The 19,997-nt window shown below is 28.9% G+C and overlaps 1 protein-coding gene across 4 annotated transcripts; it reads left to right on the top strand.

The window, feature by feature from the left end:
* Positions 1 to 6,228: 6,228 nt before the first annotated feature.
* On the top strand, positions 6,229 to 19,337 carry LOC127254342 (protein SRG1-like). 4 transcript variants are annotated; one of them, XM_051279409.1, is made up of 5 exons: positions 14,551 to 14,673; positions 14,751 to 15,028; positions 17,960 to 18,207; positions 18,288 to 18,612; positions 18,923 to 19,337. In XM_051279409.1, exons 2-5 carry the CDS (start codon positions 14,783 to 14,785, stop codon positions 19,166 to 19,168), a joined length of 1,065 nt encoding a protein of 354 aa, XP_051135366.1. In that variant the 5' UTR covers positions 14,551 to 14,673; positions 14,751 to 14,782; the 3' UTR covers positions 19,169 to 19,337. The 4 variants fall into 4 exon arrangements, with proteins under 4 accessions (XP_051135364.1, XP_051135363.1, XP_051135366.1 ...); XM_051279407.1 differs by lacking the exons at positions 14,551 to 14,673; positions 14,751 to 15,028; positions 17,960 to 18,207; positions 18,288 to 18,612; positions 18,923 to 19,337 and adding exons at positions 6,229 to 6,778; positions 7,593 to 7,840; positions 7,938 to 8,262; positions 8,914 to 9,317; XM_051279406.1 differs by lacking the exons at positions 14,551 to 14,673; positions 14,751 to 15,028 and adding an exon at positions 6,471 to 6,778.
* Positions 19,338 to 19,997: the final 660 nt, after the last annotated feature.

Genomic DNA, 19,997 nt, shown 5'->3' with positions numbered 1-19,997 from the left:
TAATTTCTATTTTTGGATTTTACTTTTTATTTTTGAAAATCGGCATCAACACAACCTTAACCTGACTTTTTATTAATCGAGTCAATTTGAATCTGATATGTATAACTTGTTTAATTCTAAAACTTTTAAATTTTAATTTTTTTCAATTTCTACTATCAAAGTTTTCAAATGCATAATATATATATACATATTAAAGCAAAGACTATTTATTCATATCATTAAAACCGATTTCAAGAGTCGAATTAACAAACACTATATAATAGTAATACACAACACAATGCTTTATTTAATCCTAATTCCGAAGAAGTTTAGCTTAAATTTTATTTTATTTTTATTTTTATTTTTATAAAGTTGGCCGTAAATATTTGAATTGAATTGGTAAAATTAAAAAAATAAATTTAAATTTAAAATAATACTCCCTCCGTCCCGTTGGAAGGGTGGCGTTTGCTTTTTGCACGTAAATTTTTTAATATTAGTATTATATTGGATTGTAGTAAAAAAGACAAAAATACCTCTATTAGTGTGGTGTAATATAAAATAATTGCATTTGTATAATATATTGTAAGTTGAAAGGGTATTTATTATGTAAAATAGGTAGTACAATTACTAAATTAGGAAATAGTAACCTTGTTTTGAGACGGACAAAAATGAAAAATGATAACATTTCAACGGGACAGAGGAAGTATTAATTAAAACAAATTAGATGAATTAGAGTTATTTGATCAAAAATCTCAATACAAACCCAATCATTTCGAGTCAGAGTCAGATCGGATCAATTTTTGTCAATTCTACCTAGCATTGTACACTTTGACTAGTCAACTTAAACACTTGTATGCACAAACTAATTTGTGCAATTTTATTGTAGAAGTTGATGTATTTAATTAATATAGAAGTAAAATTGGACGAATTATAGTGAAAAATAGATACTTTTATTTAAAATCAACGAGGACAACAAATAAGCTATATAAATATAGACTTTCTTCTATAACCTGTAGTTTGGTTATCTTACATATTATACCAATTGCATTACATTTTACTGATCTATGAAACTTGAAACAATTGAAAATTAAAACTAAAAATATAATTAATACTAATTTTGAGGTGTAAAATATTATGATATACACTGCATGTATTTCAGAGCGCATATATATATATATATAATGTTTTATATAAAGTTTTACTTTGTTAGTTCATTTTGTATGTAATCATTTTTATTATTATTATTATTATTATTATTATTATGACATAAGAAATATTAGAATTTGACATATAATATACTATACATAAAAATATATTGACTAAAATATTTTTGAAATTATAATTTAAAATTAAATAATTGTATGTTAGTAATTTTATATAAAATGTAAAAGTAAATTGTAGGAACCACATTTATTAAATAATAAAATAAATAAATTGAATCTGAACAACTCAAAATTGTGAAATTTATAGTTTGTTTGTCGACAAATAGATTACATACATAGTTAGTACTGGGTTACAAAAATATATACAATGTTAGCATAATACTGATTCGATCGGGTTAGTATATTATATAAAGATAATTAGCATATATTATATATACTATCGTAACATATTTATGATACAACATATGCTGCATATAATATTTTATAACAAAATATATATTATATTATACAAAAATATATATAATATATCTTTATTTAATTAATATGATGACCAATCAAATCAGTATCATTTTGATTTATTGGAATTGGAAGTTGCTCAACAATCAAAATGGATCAAATTACACTATAAGATATTATCAATTTTGTAACGAAATTTTTTCGTTCCTAAATCACTTTTTCTGTTACTAATGATATTAGAGACGGAATTAGAGATGGAATTACGATAGCTACGTGAACTTTAGTAACGGAATTTCGTTACAAATATATAATTTTTTTGTAGTGTTAATACCAAGGTGAAATCGAAATTTCTGTATCATTTTAACAGCAGTAGGATCGGAGTTAGCTGTCATGTAAACATAAAATACCAATTAAATTAAATAGCCTATTTTTCTTTCTGATATATAAACAGTGTGGGTGATACAAACACCCACGTCTAAACCACACAGTATCTTATCAAATCGTGGATGTGATTAATTATTGCTAATTAAAATAGATAATACTAATAAATAATACAAGAAGGATTGTATGCTGATTTTAATTCAACAGTGCTGATATTTAATCAACACTCTTAATTTAAATTTCAGCACTCTTAATAATTTAAATTAATTAAAATATATTAATATGAAATTTTGTTTGATGTATCGGAGATCCGCAGAATGCTCGGACAACCAACTGGTGTATGTGTGGCTGCTAAATTGGCCACGTTGGCTGATGATGTGGAATGTTTTTCCACACTATTTTTTTGAGTTGGAAAAAGTCTTTTTAAGAGATAAAAAAAAAAAAAAAAAAACAATTGAAATCTTGTTTATTTTATTGACAAAAGACACAAGAAAAAATGTGCAAGCATTGATTTGGATCCGCAAACATATCAGACAACCAAACTGATGTCTGTATGTCTTCAAATCTGCTCTTGATGCTCAGTTCAAGGTCTTTGAAAAGCTCCAACATTAGATAAATTGTTTATCTCTATGCTTGGCTGTAATCAAAGACAAAATACCTTGTCCCTCGTGCTTGCATCAAAATGAAAAGTCAAAAAGGGATGAAAAAAATGAAGGGAGACTCAGTCCATTTTGGATTTGCAGAAAGATCAGACAACCAATCAGCTATCTGCAACTTTGCAACCTGCTCGAGTTCATGGTTCAAGGTCTGATGTTCTGGTTATTGAAAAAGCTTCAAAGTGAGACAAAATATATATTTCACTGTTCTACTTCATGCAAAGACAAATGAGTTTTGTTCTACGAAATTGCATGCAAAATGTAGGTAAAAAATAAATGAAGAAAAAGGTTTCCAACACCCATTATCAAAAGAGGCAATATTTGACTATCTCTTCCTTCTAGGAATTTATGTGGAGTTTGACATATCAATTTCGTCTCATATGCATAGATATGTGTCATGAGATATGTCTTGGCATATTTGATCATTAGATGTCCTTGGTGCTATCGAGTTTTGATCGGAATAAATGGGTTTGTGTGTGTATATATACACCTTCCATGAAATTGTGAAAGATGGCTTTCATAATTTTCTAAGAGAGAAAATGTAATATCTTTCATGTTCTAAGTAGGGAGTGAGAACTTGAAGAGTTCTACCCATCTTCACCGAAAGGAAACCCCAAATCCCATGGTATAATAGTTGAGTTTCACTTCTACTTAAGGAGGAGTGCTCTCTTTTATTTTGAGGGATTTTTGTGGAAGGTTAGACAATATTTTGAGTAGAAAAATCAGGGAGGAATTTTATCTATTACATTGGGTCTAAACCATGTCGAAGTTGCTGGAGATTTGAAGCCAAAATCACATCCTGAAGTAATCACAGCAGTCTGCTGTGTCGACAAACTGCCGAGTGTTTGTTTGGTTCAAAAGGGATTCCAAGGAGAGTCGAAGGAGGAGGAGGAGGTGACAAGCTGCCTACAACAACGTCTCATTTCAGAGCACAACCAATGGAGGTCGAGGCATTGCATGCTTGCTTTTGCAAAGGAAGATGCACTTGTATGTGGTAGATAAACCAATACATTTAAGTTAGGTTTGTGTCTGTTGATTTGTGGAGTATGTGTGAGGATCTTTTGTATCTTACTCTTGCCTTACTCATATTGGAATTGCCCTGGGTTGGTACCCCCAAACGTAGGCCGGTTGAGAGCCGAACTAGGTCAGCAAACGCTAGTGTGTTATTTGTTTCAATTCAGTCAGCAAAGAGTACACTCTTTGTTGCTTGTTTGTTATTTGAATCTCAAATATACAATATCACTCTGAACACAACAAACATTTTGAGTTTGCATTTCATTCCACTGCAGGACTGGAGTTTAAGATGTAAAAATATATCTCGTGGGACCGTCAAAATATATTTTTAATTAATTATAATCGTTAATGGACAGAATTAATTTCAATATTTTGCTGAAAAAATTAATGAACCAGCACATGATCCAAATGGTGATTTTTTATTATTGTTGACTGACATTATTGGGAATGGGTTTACATATAGTAAATTAAATGCACATGAACTATCATCATTATATATATATATATATATGCACATGTACCCTTTACTTTATATGATTATCATACGATAGATAATATTACTATATTATCCGGCCTAATTTTATATTTATTTTAATATATTAGAGTTTTATATAATTAAAAATACGTTATAATTATGTTAATTCGTAGGATTATTAATATAATATAATCTCTAGTATTATTTAATTTTACTTACTAAATTATCTAAATTACTATTTTCTTTAAATACTTAAAAATATTATGTATATATATAAAGGTGGGAGATGTAATGAGTCTTCGAACGGTAGATTGTTAGGATATGAAGTCCAGTTATATTATAAAATTTTGGAATATGATTTTGATATAATTTAGATAATTAGATACTATATTTTAGATTTAAAGATATAATTGACATGTCTAGGGTTTTGCTAGGCTATATTCTTTATTTAACGTGTGCTTGCGTATTATATAGTAAAATTTCTAGTTTGCAGCGGTTTCAGACGTAGATCATCCTAATCAAACTGAATAATCAAATTCCTGTGTTCTTGTGTCTTGTTTGTCTCTTTTTTATTTCCTGGATTTTTTATAACAATTTTTTTATACTCCCTCCGTCGTTCAAATCTATATTCACTTTTCTTTTTGGGTGTCATTAAAAAAATATTCTTATTTCCTTTTTAAGTAAAAATTATTACAATTTTATATTTTTTTTACTATAAAAGAAAAAAATAATCATTATTACTCACTTTTATTAAAACTCATGTCCAATTAAATAAACACACATTTGCATGACGAATGAAGTATTATTTACTCAATTTCATATACTTCATATAAAAAATATTCGCTAAAATTATTTCACAAAAAAAAAAAAAAAAACATACAAATTTCTTGTATTGAATTGATACTTGTGGCATACAAATATATAAATGTGCTTGCTATTTGCATTACATTTTACTATCTATGAAACTTGGAACAATTGAAAATTAAAACTAAAAATATGATTAATACTACATCTAATTTTGAGGTGTAAAATATTATAGATATATACCAATGACACACACATATATATTATTTTATATAAAGTTTTACTCACTGTGTTCCACTTAATTTGTCTATTTTTTTTATTTTCATTTGTCCAATATAATTTGTTATTTTCTTTTTTTGGAAATATAATTATACATTTTAATAACATTTTAAAATTCATAATTTAAATTTTTTATTTTAATTAAACTATTTAGTCATCTTAATCTTAATATATAATATTTATTATTAAGTTATAATTATTTTCACTCATACACTTCTTAATTACTCACTAATTACACAATACTTAAATTGCCTAAACTAAAAGTGACAAATTAATTGGAACGGAGGGAGTACTTATTTAATCCATTTTGTATGTAATCATTTTTATAAGTATTATTATTATTTTTTTTATAACATAAGAAATATTAGAATTTGACATATAATATAATGTACATAAAAATATATTGACTAAAATATTTTTGAGATTATAATTTAAAATTATATAGTTGTATGTTAGTAATTTTAGATAAAATGTAAAAGTAAATTGTATGGACCACATTTATTAAACAATAAAATAAATATATTAAACCTAGTTTGCAGGATATTAGATCCGGCCGGGGGTTTACCCAGTGCGTACTTTCGAATAGCGACGGCGGATTCCCACGTCATCAAAAATAAAAAAAAATAAATATATTGAATGTGAACAATTCAATATTGCCGCGGACAGATAGAATACATAATTATTTAGTACTGATTTACAAAAATATATACAATGAGTCTTTATTCTATCAAAATTTTGTACATAAATATGAACCATCTCATACATACATATATATATATATATATATATATGAACATGGAATTGGAATTGGAAGTTGCACTACAACCAAAATAGATCAAATGGACCAAGATGAAATCGAAATTTCTATTTGACAAATTCAAATTAAAATGGATGAGCATAAAGCTAAGCAGTTGACTTGAAATTATTTGAACAGCAGTAGAATCGGAGTGGCTGTCATGTATATATAGATATATATATATATATGTATTATGGGTTTGATTGTGTTGTTGGAATCGGATCTACATGTAGTAAATGCACATGAACTAACATAATTAAATCTAGCTTAGGCTCTAATACTATGTTGGATGCAGAATGACCGTCTTACTTAAAAGTTTGAACTCTTAGAGATACGCGTCATTAATTTATATATCCGCAAACGAGAATCTCAACAATTTATAAACTAAAAGTTTCGATATACTCGTCATTAATAACTAATGCATTTTATAAATAAATTAAACTTCTCAAGAAATTTGATCTATAAATTAAAGTGCATTCGTTAGATGGGTGCAGAGGTGATCGATCGAGGAGCTAAGGGTGTAGCGAGCATGGATCATCTAACGAAGCTGGGGAGTTCTCTTGAGGTGCCTAATGTGCAGGAATTGGCCAAGGAGAAACCGCCACGTGTACCTGAGAGATACATCCGCCATGATCGAGATCAAGAAGAACCGGTTCTTCCCCAATACTCTCCTGAAATTCCAGTCGTCGATTTGCAGAAGCTCTTGGATGAATCCTCCATGGATTCTGAGCTTCATGTACTCCACACAGCTTGCCAGCAGTGGGGTTTCTTTCAGGTATATATATATATATAATTAAGGTTGTGATTTTTTTTTTTTTTATTATTATTATTATTTTCACTTTAGGGCTTGTTTAGATAGAGATTTTTTAAGGTATTTGGAAATTTGAAAAAGAATAAAAAATTAGTATTTGATTTGATATTTTGTGAGGAAAAAAAATGTAATTGATATGAGCTTGTGATTTTTTATTTTAATTTTAATTAATTAATTTATGTATTTATTTTGTGTGTGTTTTGAATATTGTCAAGTTATGTAAATACACGCTAAAATGGTTTTTATTTATTTAAATATAATATTATAATATTGAAAAAAAAAATCAAATATAATAATTTGAAAATGCCCAAAATTTAAAACATTTAAAAACATGAATTAATAAAGGCATTATCTATCGATTTTTTATGACCAGCATATGAAAAATAGACGGACAAATCACCCCCTTAAAAGTGCATTGTACGAATATAAATCACATGGTTCATTGTATCATATTCACACAAATATCGGATTGTTGATTTATATTCATATATTGACCATTTATATTTTATTACTGTCGCCACCATCATGAATGATATTCGTTCACCATTATAATAGCTTTAATTTAAGATCACTTTTATTTGTGTTTTTGGAATTGTTTTAATATATCTAAACATATCTTAATATCTTTTGAAATAATGATATTAAATAGTGTAAAGCAAAATAAAATATATATATATAAATAAACAAAAGCTTTGTTCAAAAAATAAATAAATAAAAAGATAGACTGAAATAAATGAACCACAACATCTGTTGACGAATTAATTCTTTTCCATGGAAGTTGATCAACCACGGCGTCGATTCATCGTTGCTGGAGAAAATGAAGTCGGAAACTCAAGAATTTTTCAATCTCCCTCTAGAAGTTAAGAAGAAATTCGATCAGAAGCCGGGAGACGTGGAGGGCTACGGACAAGCTTTCGTAGTGTCCAAAGAACAAAAGCTCGATTGGGGAGACATTTTCTGCATAGTCCCGATGCCTGTGTCTTTGAGAAAGCCTCACCTGATTCCAAAGCTACCTTCATCATTCAGGTTGCATGCTTAACATAAATTAATTAATTCAATAGTAGTAGAAAATATATCAATCATGTTTATTTAAAAATATTAGTTTGTTTATTTGTTTTTATAGGGATGCCATAGAAACGTATTCGAAAGAAATTAAAATCCTTTCCATGAAAATTTTGAATATGATGGCAAAAGCTTTGGGCATGGACATTGAGGACATGGTGACACTATTTGAAGATGGGATGCAAACCATAAGGATGAATTATTATCCACCATGTCCGCAGCCGGAACTTGTCACCGGTCTTTCTCCTCATTCCGATGCAGGCGGGATTACGGTTCTCCTCCAAGTTAACGACACAATTGGACTCCAAATCAAGAAAGACGGTGCTTGGATTCCGGTCACTCCACTCCCTAACGCATTCATCATTAATATTGGCGATATTATACAGGTATTGTTTACATATGTTTTTGAATCACTCTACATCAACAATATAATTTTCAAAATATTTTTAAGAAAATATTACATCAATTACATATTTTTTATTTGAATTATTACTATTAAAAGAAAAAGAAAAAATTTCTATACAAAATATTATATTTACTATTCCCTTGTCCCATTTAAATTTTCCACTCTTGTTTAGGTATGGAGCTTTGGGTATTGGGTAATTAGTAAGTAATTAAGAAGTATATTAATAAAAATAATTATAATTTAAAAAATTATTATAAATTAAGATTAAGATGACTAAACCGTTTACTTGAAATTAAAAAAATATATATAAATTATGAATTTTAAAATGTAATTAAAGTTTATAATTATATTTTTAAAAAAAATGACAAATTACGGATTGACCAAAATAAAAAGAATTGACAAATTAAATGGGACGGAGGGAGTACTTATTTAAATCAAAATCTTTTTTTTTTTTAATTCAATTTTTACTATTATTAGAACCCTTCTACAACATAACTAAATACAACTTAGATTTTCATATTCAATCAACTACTTCATAAATTTGATAGTTATTATGGTACATAAGTTGAATAGGTTCGTTCAATTATTCAATAATGCATGTGTATATATATATATATATATATTTTTCTAGATTGTAACAAATGATAGTTATCCAAGCATCGAGCATCGAGCTACAACTAACTCAGAGAAAGAAAGGCTTTCGATCGCAACATTTTATAACCCAAAACTGGATGGGGTTTTTGGTCCAGCCCCAAGCCTCATTAGCAATGAAAAACCAGCAAGATTCAAAAGCATCGGCTTGGCCGAATATTTAAGGGGATATCTCTCACGGGAACTTGTAGGAAGATCGTATTTAGACGTCATGAGGATCAATTAAATAAACACAATATATATATATATATATATTGAACTCAAGATGTGATCTTTGCACTTTTCATTTTATTCTATTGATGGTCGTACATTTGAATTACACAAGAGAGGTATAAACCTTTTTCTTTTGAATTTTTTTATTTTTTATTTTTTTATTTTATTAGATGTTAAACACAATTTTTATAAAAATATAATATTGCTAAACATGCATTATATATACATATTTAAAGTATACAATATAAATATAAACACCCAATCCTAAACTTTTGTATAGGCCTCATCCAGGTTCGTTAATTTAAACATGTCCAAGGTCAGGATAACCCATCATCTGAGTTGAGCTAGTATATGTATACTTTTATCTAATTTAGAGGAATTTAATTTTATCCAAATCTAGACTACAATTTTGGATCTGTTGCCGCCATTCTCTCTATTTTATTACTCCCTCCGTCTCAGATACCATGTTGACGTTGCCGTTTTTGTCCGTCCCACGTACCATGTCACTTTCCTTTTTTTTAGAAAATGATTATATTTTATTTTTTTTAATTTTAATTAAACTAATTAGTTATCTTAATCTTAATTTATAATTATTTATATTATAGGATAATTATTTTCACTAATATATTCTTAATTATCTATTAATTACACCCCTCCTCAAATACCGTGTTGTAGCAGACACGGTATCTGGGGTATCTAGGACGGAGGGAGTATTTTTTATTTTTTTAATTTCTCTCATTCACATCGTTCATCTCAGCATTCAAATTACTTTTTTATTATCCATTATAGTAATATCTTCAACACATTATTCTTACTATTTTAAATCCGCAATAATTTTTTTTTCTATATATTTTTATTAGATAATATATATATATATAAAGTATTTATTTATTTATACATATTTTATATATTTGTATTGTCTAATATTATTTTTATATAATATTATATTTAAGCTTTTTAAATATTAATCTAGATAAATTTTAATATATTGACATATATAATTTACTATTTTAAAATTTGAAATTGTTTGAAATAAATCAACAGATAATTTTTGTTAAATATAATTTTTTTAGAATTTTGAAATTTCAAAATATTTTGAATAATATTTAATTACCTTTTTTATTAAAAGGTAATCAATTTTTGATAAAAGATAATAAATAAGTAGTATATGTATTTCCTTATTAAATGTAATGAAAAATATAACTAATTTTCATAATAAAAACTGAAAAAACAATCATAAAGGTAATAAGAGAGGTGACTGAAGTCGACATTGGATCTCATCCTGCCACTTTGACTAGTCAACTTGAATACGTGTATGTATGTACCAAATAATTTTTATTCTCTCTGTTTAATTTTTATTGTTTTAAAGTATATTTTTACGATTTTTTAAGCAATTATTTTTTTATTATAAATTGACAAATTTATTTTTTATAGTAAGGTAGAAATTTAAAGTGGTAAATGAACGAAAGGGTAAAAAAAAAAACTTGTATTTAAAAGAAGAAATAAGACAATAATTATTGGATATTCCAAATAATAAAAAAAAAAAAAATAGATATTAGTTTGTGGATAGATGGATTACAATTTTATTTTCTAGAATTTGATGTATTTATACTAATATAGAAGTGAAATAGAATTAATCGGAAAAATATTGATTTTCTCACGAGCATATATATATATATATAATAGTCAAACAACACATAACTTTAGTTAAATAATATATATTGTGTTAAATATATTATATTAATGTATATATTTTAAAATAATATATATATATATATATAAATAATAGTATCAATTAAAAATATATAAAGTGAGCAAATCCTAATTTTATATAATGCTTGTATAAACTTTTGATTTACCAAAAAAAAAAAAAAATTGGTAAGATACTGGAATAAAATATGATATCCAAACCATCCCAATATATACATATAATATGGTATATATATATATATATATGTCTATTTAACATTTGACAAATTCAAAAGGGATAAGCACTGCTTATGAAGACGATAAACTTCAAACACCAAAATAGCCCATCTTATGATAAACACAGTATTGGTGAGACAAACACAGCTTTACGACAAAATACTTAGCTTATGATCGAGTATTATTACTTTTTTACGAGCTACGCTATGTCCCTACTTAATTTGTATATATTTATTATCTATATTCGAATTATCAATTAAAAGAAGGAAAAATAAAATAAAAACAATCCATACAATTACAAATAGAAAAAGATTGGTATTATATTATTAAATCCGGAAACAATCTTAAAATTTAACCATTATCTAAAACCCTAATATGTATATATGCACTTATTTGGAAGAAATTAGAGCTCGAAGTTAGTTGCAGTGTTGTGAGTTTTAAATTTAGTAGATTTATATGTAGATTTGATCTTATTCATATATTAGATTACTTAGATTTGAGTCTATCGAGTCTGTTCTCTATTGCCTATAATTAGGCTCCTTATTTTGATGATCAATTAGATCATTTCATTATTTTTCTCCAAAATCAAAATTTCTAACATGATATCAGAGCCTATTTTTCTCATGCCATAGATATAGCCTACGAATCCGTGTTTCTCCGGGTACATTCAACCTACATTATACCCGGAGGTTTTGTGATTTTGAGATCTTTCTGTCATCCGCTGCTTGTCAGTCGTACAATCAGAAACTTGTCTGCGATCTTCCATATATCCATCTGCCATATGTCCACTGCTTGTCCGATCTATTTTGTGTTTCCGATCTATGTCGTTTTCGGCTCCGGTGGAGTCATGTCTGTTGGGATATGAAGCCTGATTATATCCTAAAATCTAGGGATATGATTTTGATATTATATTTTAGATTTTAGAGATATGATTTGGGTATTATTGTCAAAGCCTTAGGCTATAAATATCAATGTATTCTCACTCTGCGTAGTAAAATTCATGGCTTGGCAGCGCCCCCAGACGTAGATCATCGTGATCGAACTGGGTTACCAAATCTTGTGTTCTTTTGTCTTTGTTATTTCATCTTGATTTCCTGGGAATTTTCGTAACAAGTGGTATCAGAGCCTTATTCGTTGGTAAGGTGGACTAGGAGGCATCGGATATTGATTGTGGTTGTGGGAATCCCTTGTGACCTGCGGAGGTGCCTTGTGTCAAAAGTCTCCTGGCGGTGTTGGGTTGGTCCCGACTGGTAGGTCAGGCAGCGGGTCCCTTTGTGATAGGCGGTGCAAGGTTGGCGGAAAAGGATAAGGGTTTCGGCAACACAGCGGAGGAGATATCCGATGTGCTCTCATATCAATGAAATCAATCTTCAAGTGTGAGATTGTTGGGATATGAAGCCTGATTATATCATAAAATCTAGGGATATGATTTTGATATTATTGTCAAATGATTAAGCTATAAATATCCATGTATTCTCACTTTAACAAGTGTCTGCGTACTTTATAGTAAAATTCCTGGCTTGGCAGCGCCCCCAGACGTAGATCATCGTGATCGAACTGGGTTACCAAATTCTTGTGTTCTTTTGTCTTTGTTATCTCATCTTGATTTCCTGGAAATTTCCGTAACAAGTGGTATCAGAGCCTAGTTCGTTGATAGGGTGGATTGAGAGGAATCGGACGTTGGATCGTCGTGGGAATCCCTTGTGACCTGCGGAGGTGCCTTGTGTCGAAAGTCTCCCGGCGGTGTTGGGTCGGTCCCGATTGGTAGGTCAGGCAGCGAGTCCCTTTGTGATAGGCGGTGCAAGGTAGGCAGGGAAGGATAAGGATTTCGGCAAACGCATCGGAATATCCGATGTGCTCTCATATCAAGTGAGCCTTATGTTTGTTTGTGGGAGTCAAGATGGATGAAGTCTCGTAAAAGAAGATCGACAAGGAAGATGCAAGTCAGGTGGTATGTTGAAACTGCAAGGGGCACTTGAAACGAGAGTGCGGGGCGCCGGAGAAGGATCAGGGTTCAACAAACACAGCGGAGGAGATATCCGATGTGCTGATTCTGAGCGTCAGCAGTCCAATGGAGTCATGGATTTTGGTCTCAGGAACATCATTCCACTCATGCAGTGATTCGGGAATCATGGAATCCTATACCACAGGTAATTTTTGGTGTTGTTTATCTTGCCGATAATGAGACACTGAAAATTGTAGGTAAAAGAATGATTCGAATCAGAACACCGAATGGTGGGGAGTGGAGATTGGATGAGGTATGTTGAAGTGGAAGATGAAATCAGTCTTCAAGTGGGAGATTGTTGGGATATGAAGCCTGATTATATCCTAAAATCTAGAGATATGATTTTGATATTAGATTTTAGATTTTAGAGATATGATTTGGATATTATTGTCAAAGCCTTAGGCTATAAATATCAATGTATTCTCACTTTAACATGTGCCTGCGTAGTAAAATTCCTGGCTTGGCAGCGCCCCCAGACGTAGATCATCGTGATCGAATTGGGTTACAAAATCTTGTATTCTTTTGTCTTTGTTATTTCATCTTGATTTCCTGGGAATTTTCGTAACAATGTCTTTTGTTCGGCTCCGATGGAGTCATCTTGTTTACGGTTCGTTTTCAGCTCCAGTGGAGTCCTGTCGTTTTTTGCTCCGATGGAGTCATATCGTTTTCGGCTCCGGTGGAGTCATCTCGTTTTCGGCTCAAGTGGAGTCGCGTCGTTTTCGGCTCCGGTGTAGCCATCTCGTTTTCGGCTCAGGTGGAGTTGTGTCGTTTTCGGCTCCGGTGGAGTCATCTCGTTTTCGGCTCCGGTTGAGTCATGTCATTTTCGGCTCCGGTGGAGTCATGTCTTTTTAGGCTTCGGTGGAGTCATCTCGTTTTTTGGTTCAGTGGAGTCATGTCGTTTTTTGCTCTGATGGAGTCATCTCGTTTTTTTACTCTGATGGAGTCATCTTATTTTCGGCAACGGTGGAGTCATCTCGTTTTCGGCTCCAGTGGAGTCATCTCGTTTTCGGCTCCAGTGAAGTCATCTCGTTTTTTGCTCATGTGGAGAGTCATCTTGTTTTCAACTCCGGTGATGAGTCATCTCATTTTCTCCGGTGGGTGGAGAGTCAACTGCTAATTTTATTTTTATTTTTTTTTTGCGTTTATATTCAAATTTCTTATCAAACTCAAGTTGGTTTCTGTTATACCACTTGAGTTTGAGAGGGATGTTGAGATATTTTAGATATTCAGTTTTAGATTTTAGTAAATTTATATGTAGATTTGATCTTATTCATAGATTAGATTACTTAGATTTGAGTCTGTCGAGTATGTTTTCTATTGCCTATATATAAACTCCTTATTTTGATGATCAATTAAATCATCTCATTATTTTCCCCCAAAATTTATAACACCACAGCTGTTTCGGTATCGTATTTAAGAACTTCTTTGTTTGTATTTGCCCGCAGCTGTAGTGATTTATTTCGAACCATATGATAAATTAATCACGTGTCTTTAATTCTATTCTTTTTCGAATTAAAAAATTATCATATTTTTGCCGTAGCAAAAGGGATACATTAGTGGGTGGGTGGGGAACTGACTTATTGATCATCCAGACTGGTACCAATCGTTAATTTCTACAGAAACTACATCATCTATATATACATATATATATATATATTTGCATCTGGGTGCAGAGGTGATCGATCGAGGAGCTAAGGGTGTCGTGATGACAGATCTAACGAAGCTGGGGAGCTCTCTTGGGGTGCCTAATGTCCAAGAATTGGCCAAGGAGAAACTGTCACGTGTTCCTGAGAGATACGTCCGCCATGAGCGAGATCAAGAAGAACTGGTTCTTCCCCAATACTCTTCTGAAATCCCAGTCGTCGATTTGCAGAAGCTTTTGGATGAATCCTCCATGGATTCTGAGCTTCAATTGCTCCACACTGCTTGCCAGCATTGGGGTTTCTTTCAGGTATATACATACATACATACATATATATATATAATATTAAAAACTAAATATAATAATTTGAAAATGCTAAAAAAAAAACATACAAAAAAAAAGATATGAATAAGAGGGCATTATTGGATCACGTTTACCTATGTTTCACATTATTTTTGATGATATTCATAGATAATAATTTTGTTAAAACAAAAAACGTAATATTAAATACTAATTTTTTATTTATTATATATAAAACTTTGTAAAAATCTAAATATATAAAAATAAGCAAGTTCTTATGAAAAAATAAAATAAATATATAATTATGTGGTTTATTTAATTTGAATCATGAAGGCGAAATTCATGTAATAGCTAATTTATTGCTGCATTGTTTTAATATGAAATTTCTATGTGGTATTAATTATTGAGATTATGTCGGCATTGAATTGATAGGTCCAACAGAGTCAAGATTGAAATGATTTGTTTGTATATTTTACGACCCTTCAAAGTATATTATTATCCTAGAAAATTATATACCATATATATTAAAAATTATTATATGTAATATATAGTATTTATTTAAATCATATTTTATAAATATATATATATATATAATACATTATTATTAAAAAAAATAAATGTTGTTGAATAATAAAAAAAATATAATAAAAGTATATATCTATATATAAAGAAAGCAAAGTTTTAAAACAACACCTCGTGCATGGAAAAATCAATAAATATTTTTGTACATTTATTGAATTTTTTTCAAACTATCAATAATATTTTTGTTCATTTTTGTTTTTGAATTTTTTCAAATTTATAGTTTGTTTGTTTAGTGCTTTCATCTAAATTTTTTATATATATGAAATATAAAGAATTGTTTTGATACAATAAAAAATAATATTATATTAAATATTAAATTTTATGAGAGGATAAAATATATATTAAAAAAATTGTGTTCGGAAAAAATGTGTGGACAAACAAACCCTTAATTTTTTTTCCTTTTATTTCTCGAGAAACATCAAGTTCAATAATGATTTGTATCTAAAAAATGCTCTCTCCGTCCACTCATAAAGTATACAGTATTTAATAAATAATAGTATTTTAATTATAGTGGGTAATTAAAAGTAGTGTAATAATATTTTTGTCTTTGTTTTTTTTTTTTTGGTGTAAAAATAATAATGTGATGTAAATTAAGGGTATTTGTGGAAAAATGAAATGTATTTAATGAAATATTTACTTTGTAATTGGATATTCCAAAATAGAAATATGTATACTTTCTAGTTGGACGGACGAGGGAGTATTAAAATTTAAAATGCAACCCAATAGAATATTAAAAAAAATGTGGTGTGTTAGATTAGTGATTTAGTAGTAATTATTATTATAATTATTTTGGATTTTGGTGTTTATTATTTATTTGAATGTGATTAAAAATATTCTATAAAAGGAAAAAATATATATATTTATAAAAATTCATGAAAATTAAATAGTAAAAATTTTAAAATATAAAAAATAAAAAATAAAAATACAGTCATGTATTTCGTGACATTTTCTCTTATATGAACTATTTTCATAGCAGTAGGTTAGGGGAGAAAGTAGGGGTGAGCAAAATATTCTAAATCCGAAAATCCAATTTGAACCAAATTGAAATTTAAAATTTGGTTCGAATTTTTCGGATTTTCGGATCAGATCGGATTGAATTTTTAACAAATTTTGGATTTTCGGATCGAATCGGATCAGTATATTTAAAATTCGAACTAATCCGAAATTCGAAATATAATATTTTAATATATTTTTATTATATATTTAATATTTTATTAGAAAATATTATATTTTAATATAAAAAACTCAAGTTTATTAATTATATTTTACTATATTTAATTTTTATATATTATATATATTTAATATTATAAAATAATAATAAAATTTAAAATAATTTAAAAATTAAAAAAATAATAAAAATATTTAGAATTTCGGATTTTTCGGTTTAGTTCGAATTTTTTAGTTCGAATTACGGATTTTCGGATTTCAGATTTTAGTTATTTCGGTTTGATTCGGATTGGTTTTTTCAAAAATTTTGAATTTTCGGATCGATTCGGATTTGGCAAAATCCGAACCGAAAATCCGAATGCCCAGCTTAGACAAAGTTTGAAATTTCGTGTTATCTTCTCTAACATCGATATTATGAAACCATTTATTTTTAGGTGAATTATGTGTCATTAATCATACCTAACCAAATCCACAAGCAAATAAGCCGATTAAGATAACACGTAACAATTTAAAAAAAAAAAAAAAAAAGGAATCTCTTATTACACCTAAAAATCTAAATCACAACCAACTAACCCTATGCTATGTTTACTTTATGCCGCAACAACTATGAATGCTTTTATATATTTTTTGAAGGTATTTTTAAATTTAAAGTTGATTTGATTTATGTTTTTAAAATAAATAGAAAATACTACGTTTTCAAATCATCCAGGTTCATCTTTTTCAGAAAAAAAAATAAAAAAAAATAAATAAATTAAAAATTAATATATCACATCAAATGTATATTTTTTATTTAACATATTAAATAAAAAAAAAATATAGGTTGAATTTAGCTAGATGTATTGTTATGATTGAGATATTTTAGATTTTGTAGATTTATATCTATATTAGATTACTTAGATTGAGTCTATCGAGTCTATTTTATATGACCTATATATAGGCTCGATCATAACAAAACAATCTCATTATTTTCCCCCAAAAAATTTCTAACATAATTGTTTCAGAATATTTGATCACGCTTAGGGTATTTTTTTTTTTTTATAGAAAACAAACCTTTTGAAATAATGATAGTTGATGAATAATGTAAAAATAAACTCGAAAACATAACTAAATAGAGGCTTAGTTCAAAACAACATAAGGTTGAAATAAATGAACCACATCGTATGTTGAGGAATTCATTCTTTTCCATGACAGTTGATCAACCACGGCGTTGACATATCGGTGCTGGAGAAAATGAAATCAGAAATTCAAGAATTTTTCAATCTCCCTGTACAAGTTAAGAAGAAATTCAATCAGGAACCGGGAGACATCGAGGGCTACGGACAAGCTTTTATAGTGTCCGAAGAACAAAAGCTCGATTGGGGAGACATCTTCTACATGGTCACAATGCCGGTGTCTTTGAGAAAGCCTCATTTGATTCCAAAGCTACCTTCATCGTTCAGGTTGCATAATTAACATAAATTAATTAATTCAATAGTCGGAAAAAATATTATATATTTATCATGTTTGTTTGTATTTATAGGGATGCCATAGAAACGTATTCGAAAGAGCTTAAAATCCTTGCGATGAAAATTTTGCATCAAATGGCGAAAGCTTTGGACATGGACAATGAAGACATGGTGACACTATTTGAAGATGGACTGCAGGCCATAAGGATGAATTATTATCCGCCATGTCCGCAGCCGGAACTTGTCACCGGCCTTTGTCCTCACTCCGATGCAATTGGGCTCACGATTCTCCTACAAGTTAGCGACACAAATGGACTCCAAATCAAGAAAGACGGGGTTTGGATTCCCGTTACTCCTCGTCCTAATGCCTTCATTATTAATATTGGCGATATCTTAGAGGTATTGTTTACGTATGTTTTCAAATCACTTTTTAGTATTTTACATAAGCAGTATATTTTTCAAAGTATTTTTTAGTAAACTAAGAGTCAAGTAAATATAAAATATTTAATTCAATACTTATTTACATAATATCAAATATCTAGTATTCCACTTTTTACTTATTTCAAAAACGCTTTAAAATATATTTAAATACAATATAGATTTTCATATGTATTCAACCAACTACTATATAAATTTGATAGGTATATAAGTTGAATAGATTCATTCAATTATTCAACAATGTATGTGTATTTTGATTTTTTTCTTCCAGATTGTAACAAATGGTAGCTATCCAAGCATCGAGCATCGAGCGACAACCAATTCGGAGAAAGAAAGGCTTTCGATCGCGACATTTCTTAGCCCGAAATTGGATGGGGTTTTTGGGCCAGCGCCAAGCCTTGTTAGCAATGAAAAGCCAGCAAAATTCAAAAGCATCGGCTTGGCTGAATACTTAAGGGGATATTTTTCGAGGGAACTTGTCGGAAGATCGTATTTAGACACGATGAGGATCAGCTGAATAGACATTATTATATATATATATATATATGTGTGTGTGTGTGGAAAATTTCTTGGCATGTAATAAATTGAATTGTGATGTGCTATTATATTCCGTGACTAAACCAACATCCGAACTTTGGATAGGCGGAATTGTTCAGTCAATTTCAAATTTATATGGTTTGGTTTTAGTTCCAATCTTTTTTTACTATAATTTACAAGTTCGAACCAACAATTCAATTTTTTATTCTAAGAGCATGAATGATTAACAATTCAATCTCATTTATTTGCTGTTTTTTAGAAGTTTGGGGTAGCCTCCAAGCACCTTAATAGATCAGTCACTTATAGCACTGATTGATAGTAAATTCAAAAACACAAATCAAACATAAATAATATTCCCTCTAGGCTCTCTAGGGTCTCATTTACATTTTATATCCTTAACATTAAAAATATTTTTATATTTATATAATTTTTTCACAAATATTATTATAATAGTATTATATACTAATAAAAATATATTTACCATTTGTACTATATTTTCTTAATAATTAATATTCAAAAATCTAACACAGTCTGTCCTCTCACCCTATTATGACCAACATTGTCATTACACACCAGCTCGTATCAACCACATAACCTCATTTATAACCTCTATAATTATTATTAAAAAATAGAATATACATACTAATACTATATATTTAATATGTATACTTCATTTGAACAAATCAAATATTAAAAAAATATTATTTTTTATATTACAATATTATTTATTACATTATCAATGCAAATTTTTATATAAAAAAATAAAATAAAATAAAAATACATAAACATGTTTTCAATCACTCCCAAAA

This window comes from Andrographis paniculata, unplaced genomic scaffold, assembly GCF_009805555.1.
Source record: "Andrographis paniculata isolate CXL003 unplaced genomic scaffold, ASM980555v1 Contig52END, whole genome shotgun sequence".
Lineage (NCBI taxonomy): Eukaryota > Viridiplantae > Streptophyta > Magnoliopsida > Lamiales > Acanthaceae > Andrographis > Andrographis paniculata.
The sequence above is the reverse complement of the archived record's forward strand: the minus strand, read 5'-3'. Positions and strand labels throughout refer to the sequence as shown.

Coding starts and splice junctions, on each gene's coding strand:
- LOC127254342 (XM_051279406.1), top strand. CDS start 6,488: ATGGGTGCAGAGGTGATCGATCGAGGAGCTAAGGGTGTAGCGAGCATG. Junction 6,779..17,959: donor AGCAGTGGGGTTTCTTTCAG/GTATATATATAT, acceptor TTTCCATGACAG/TTGATCAACCACGGCGTTGA. Junction 18,613..18,922: donor ATATTGGCGATATCTTAGAG/GTATTGTTTACG, acceptor TTTTTCTTCCAG/ATTGTAACAAATGGTAGCTA.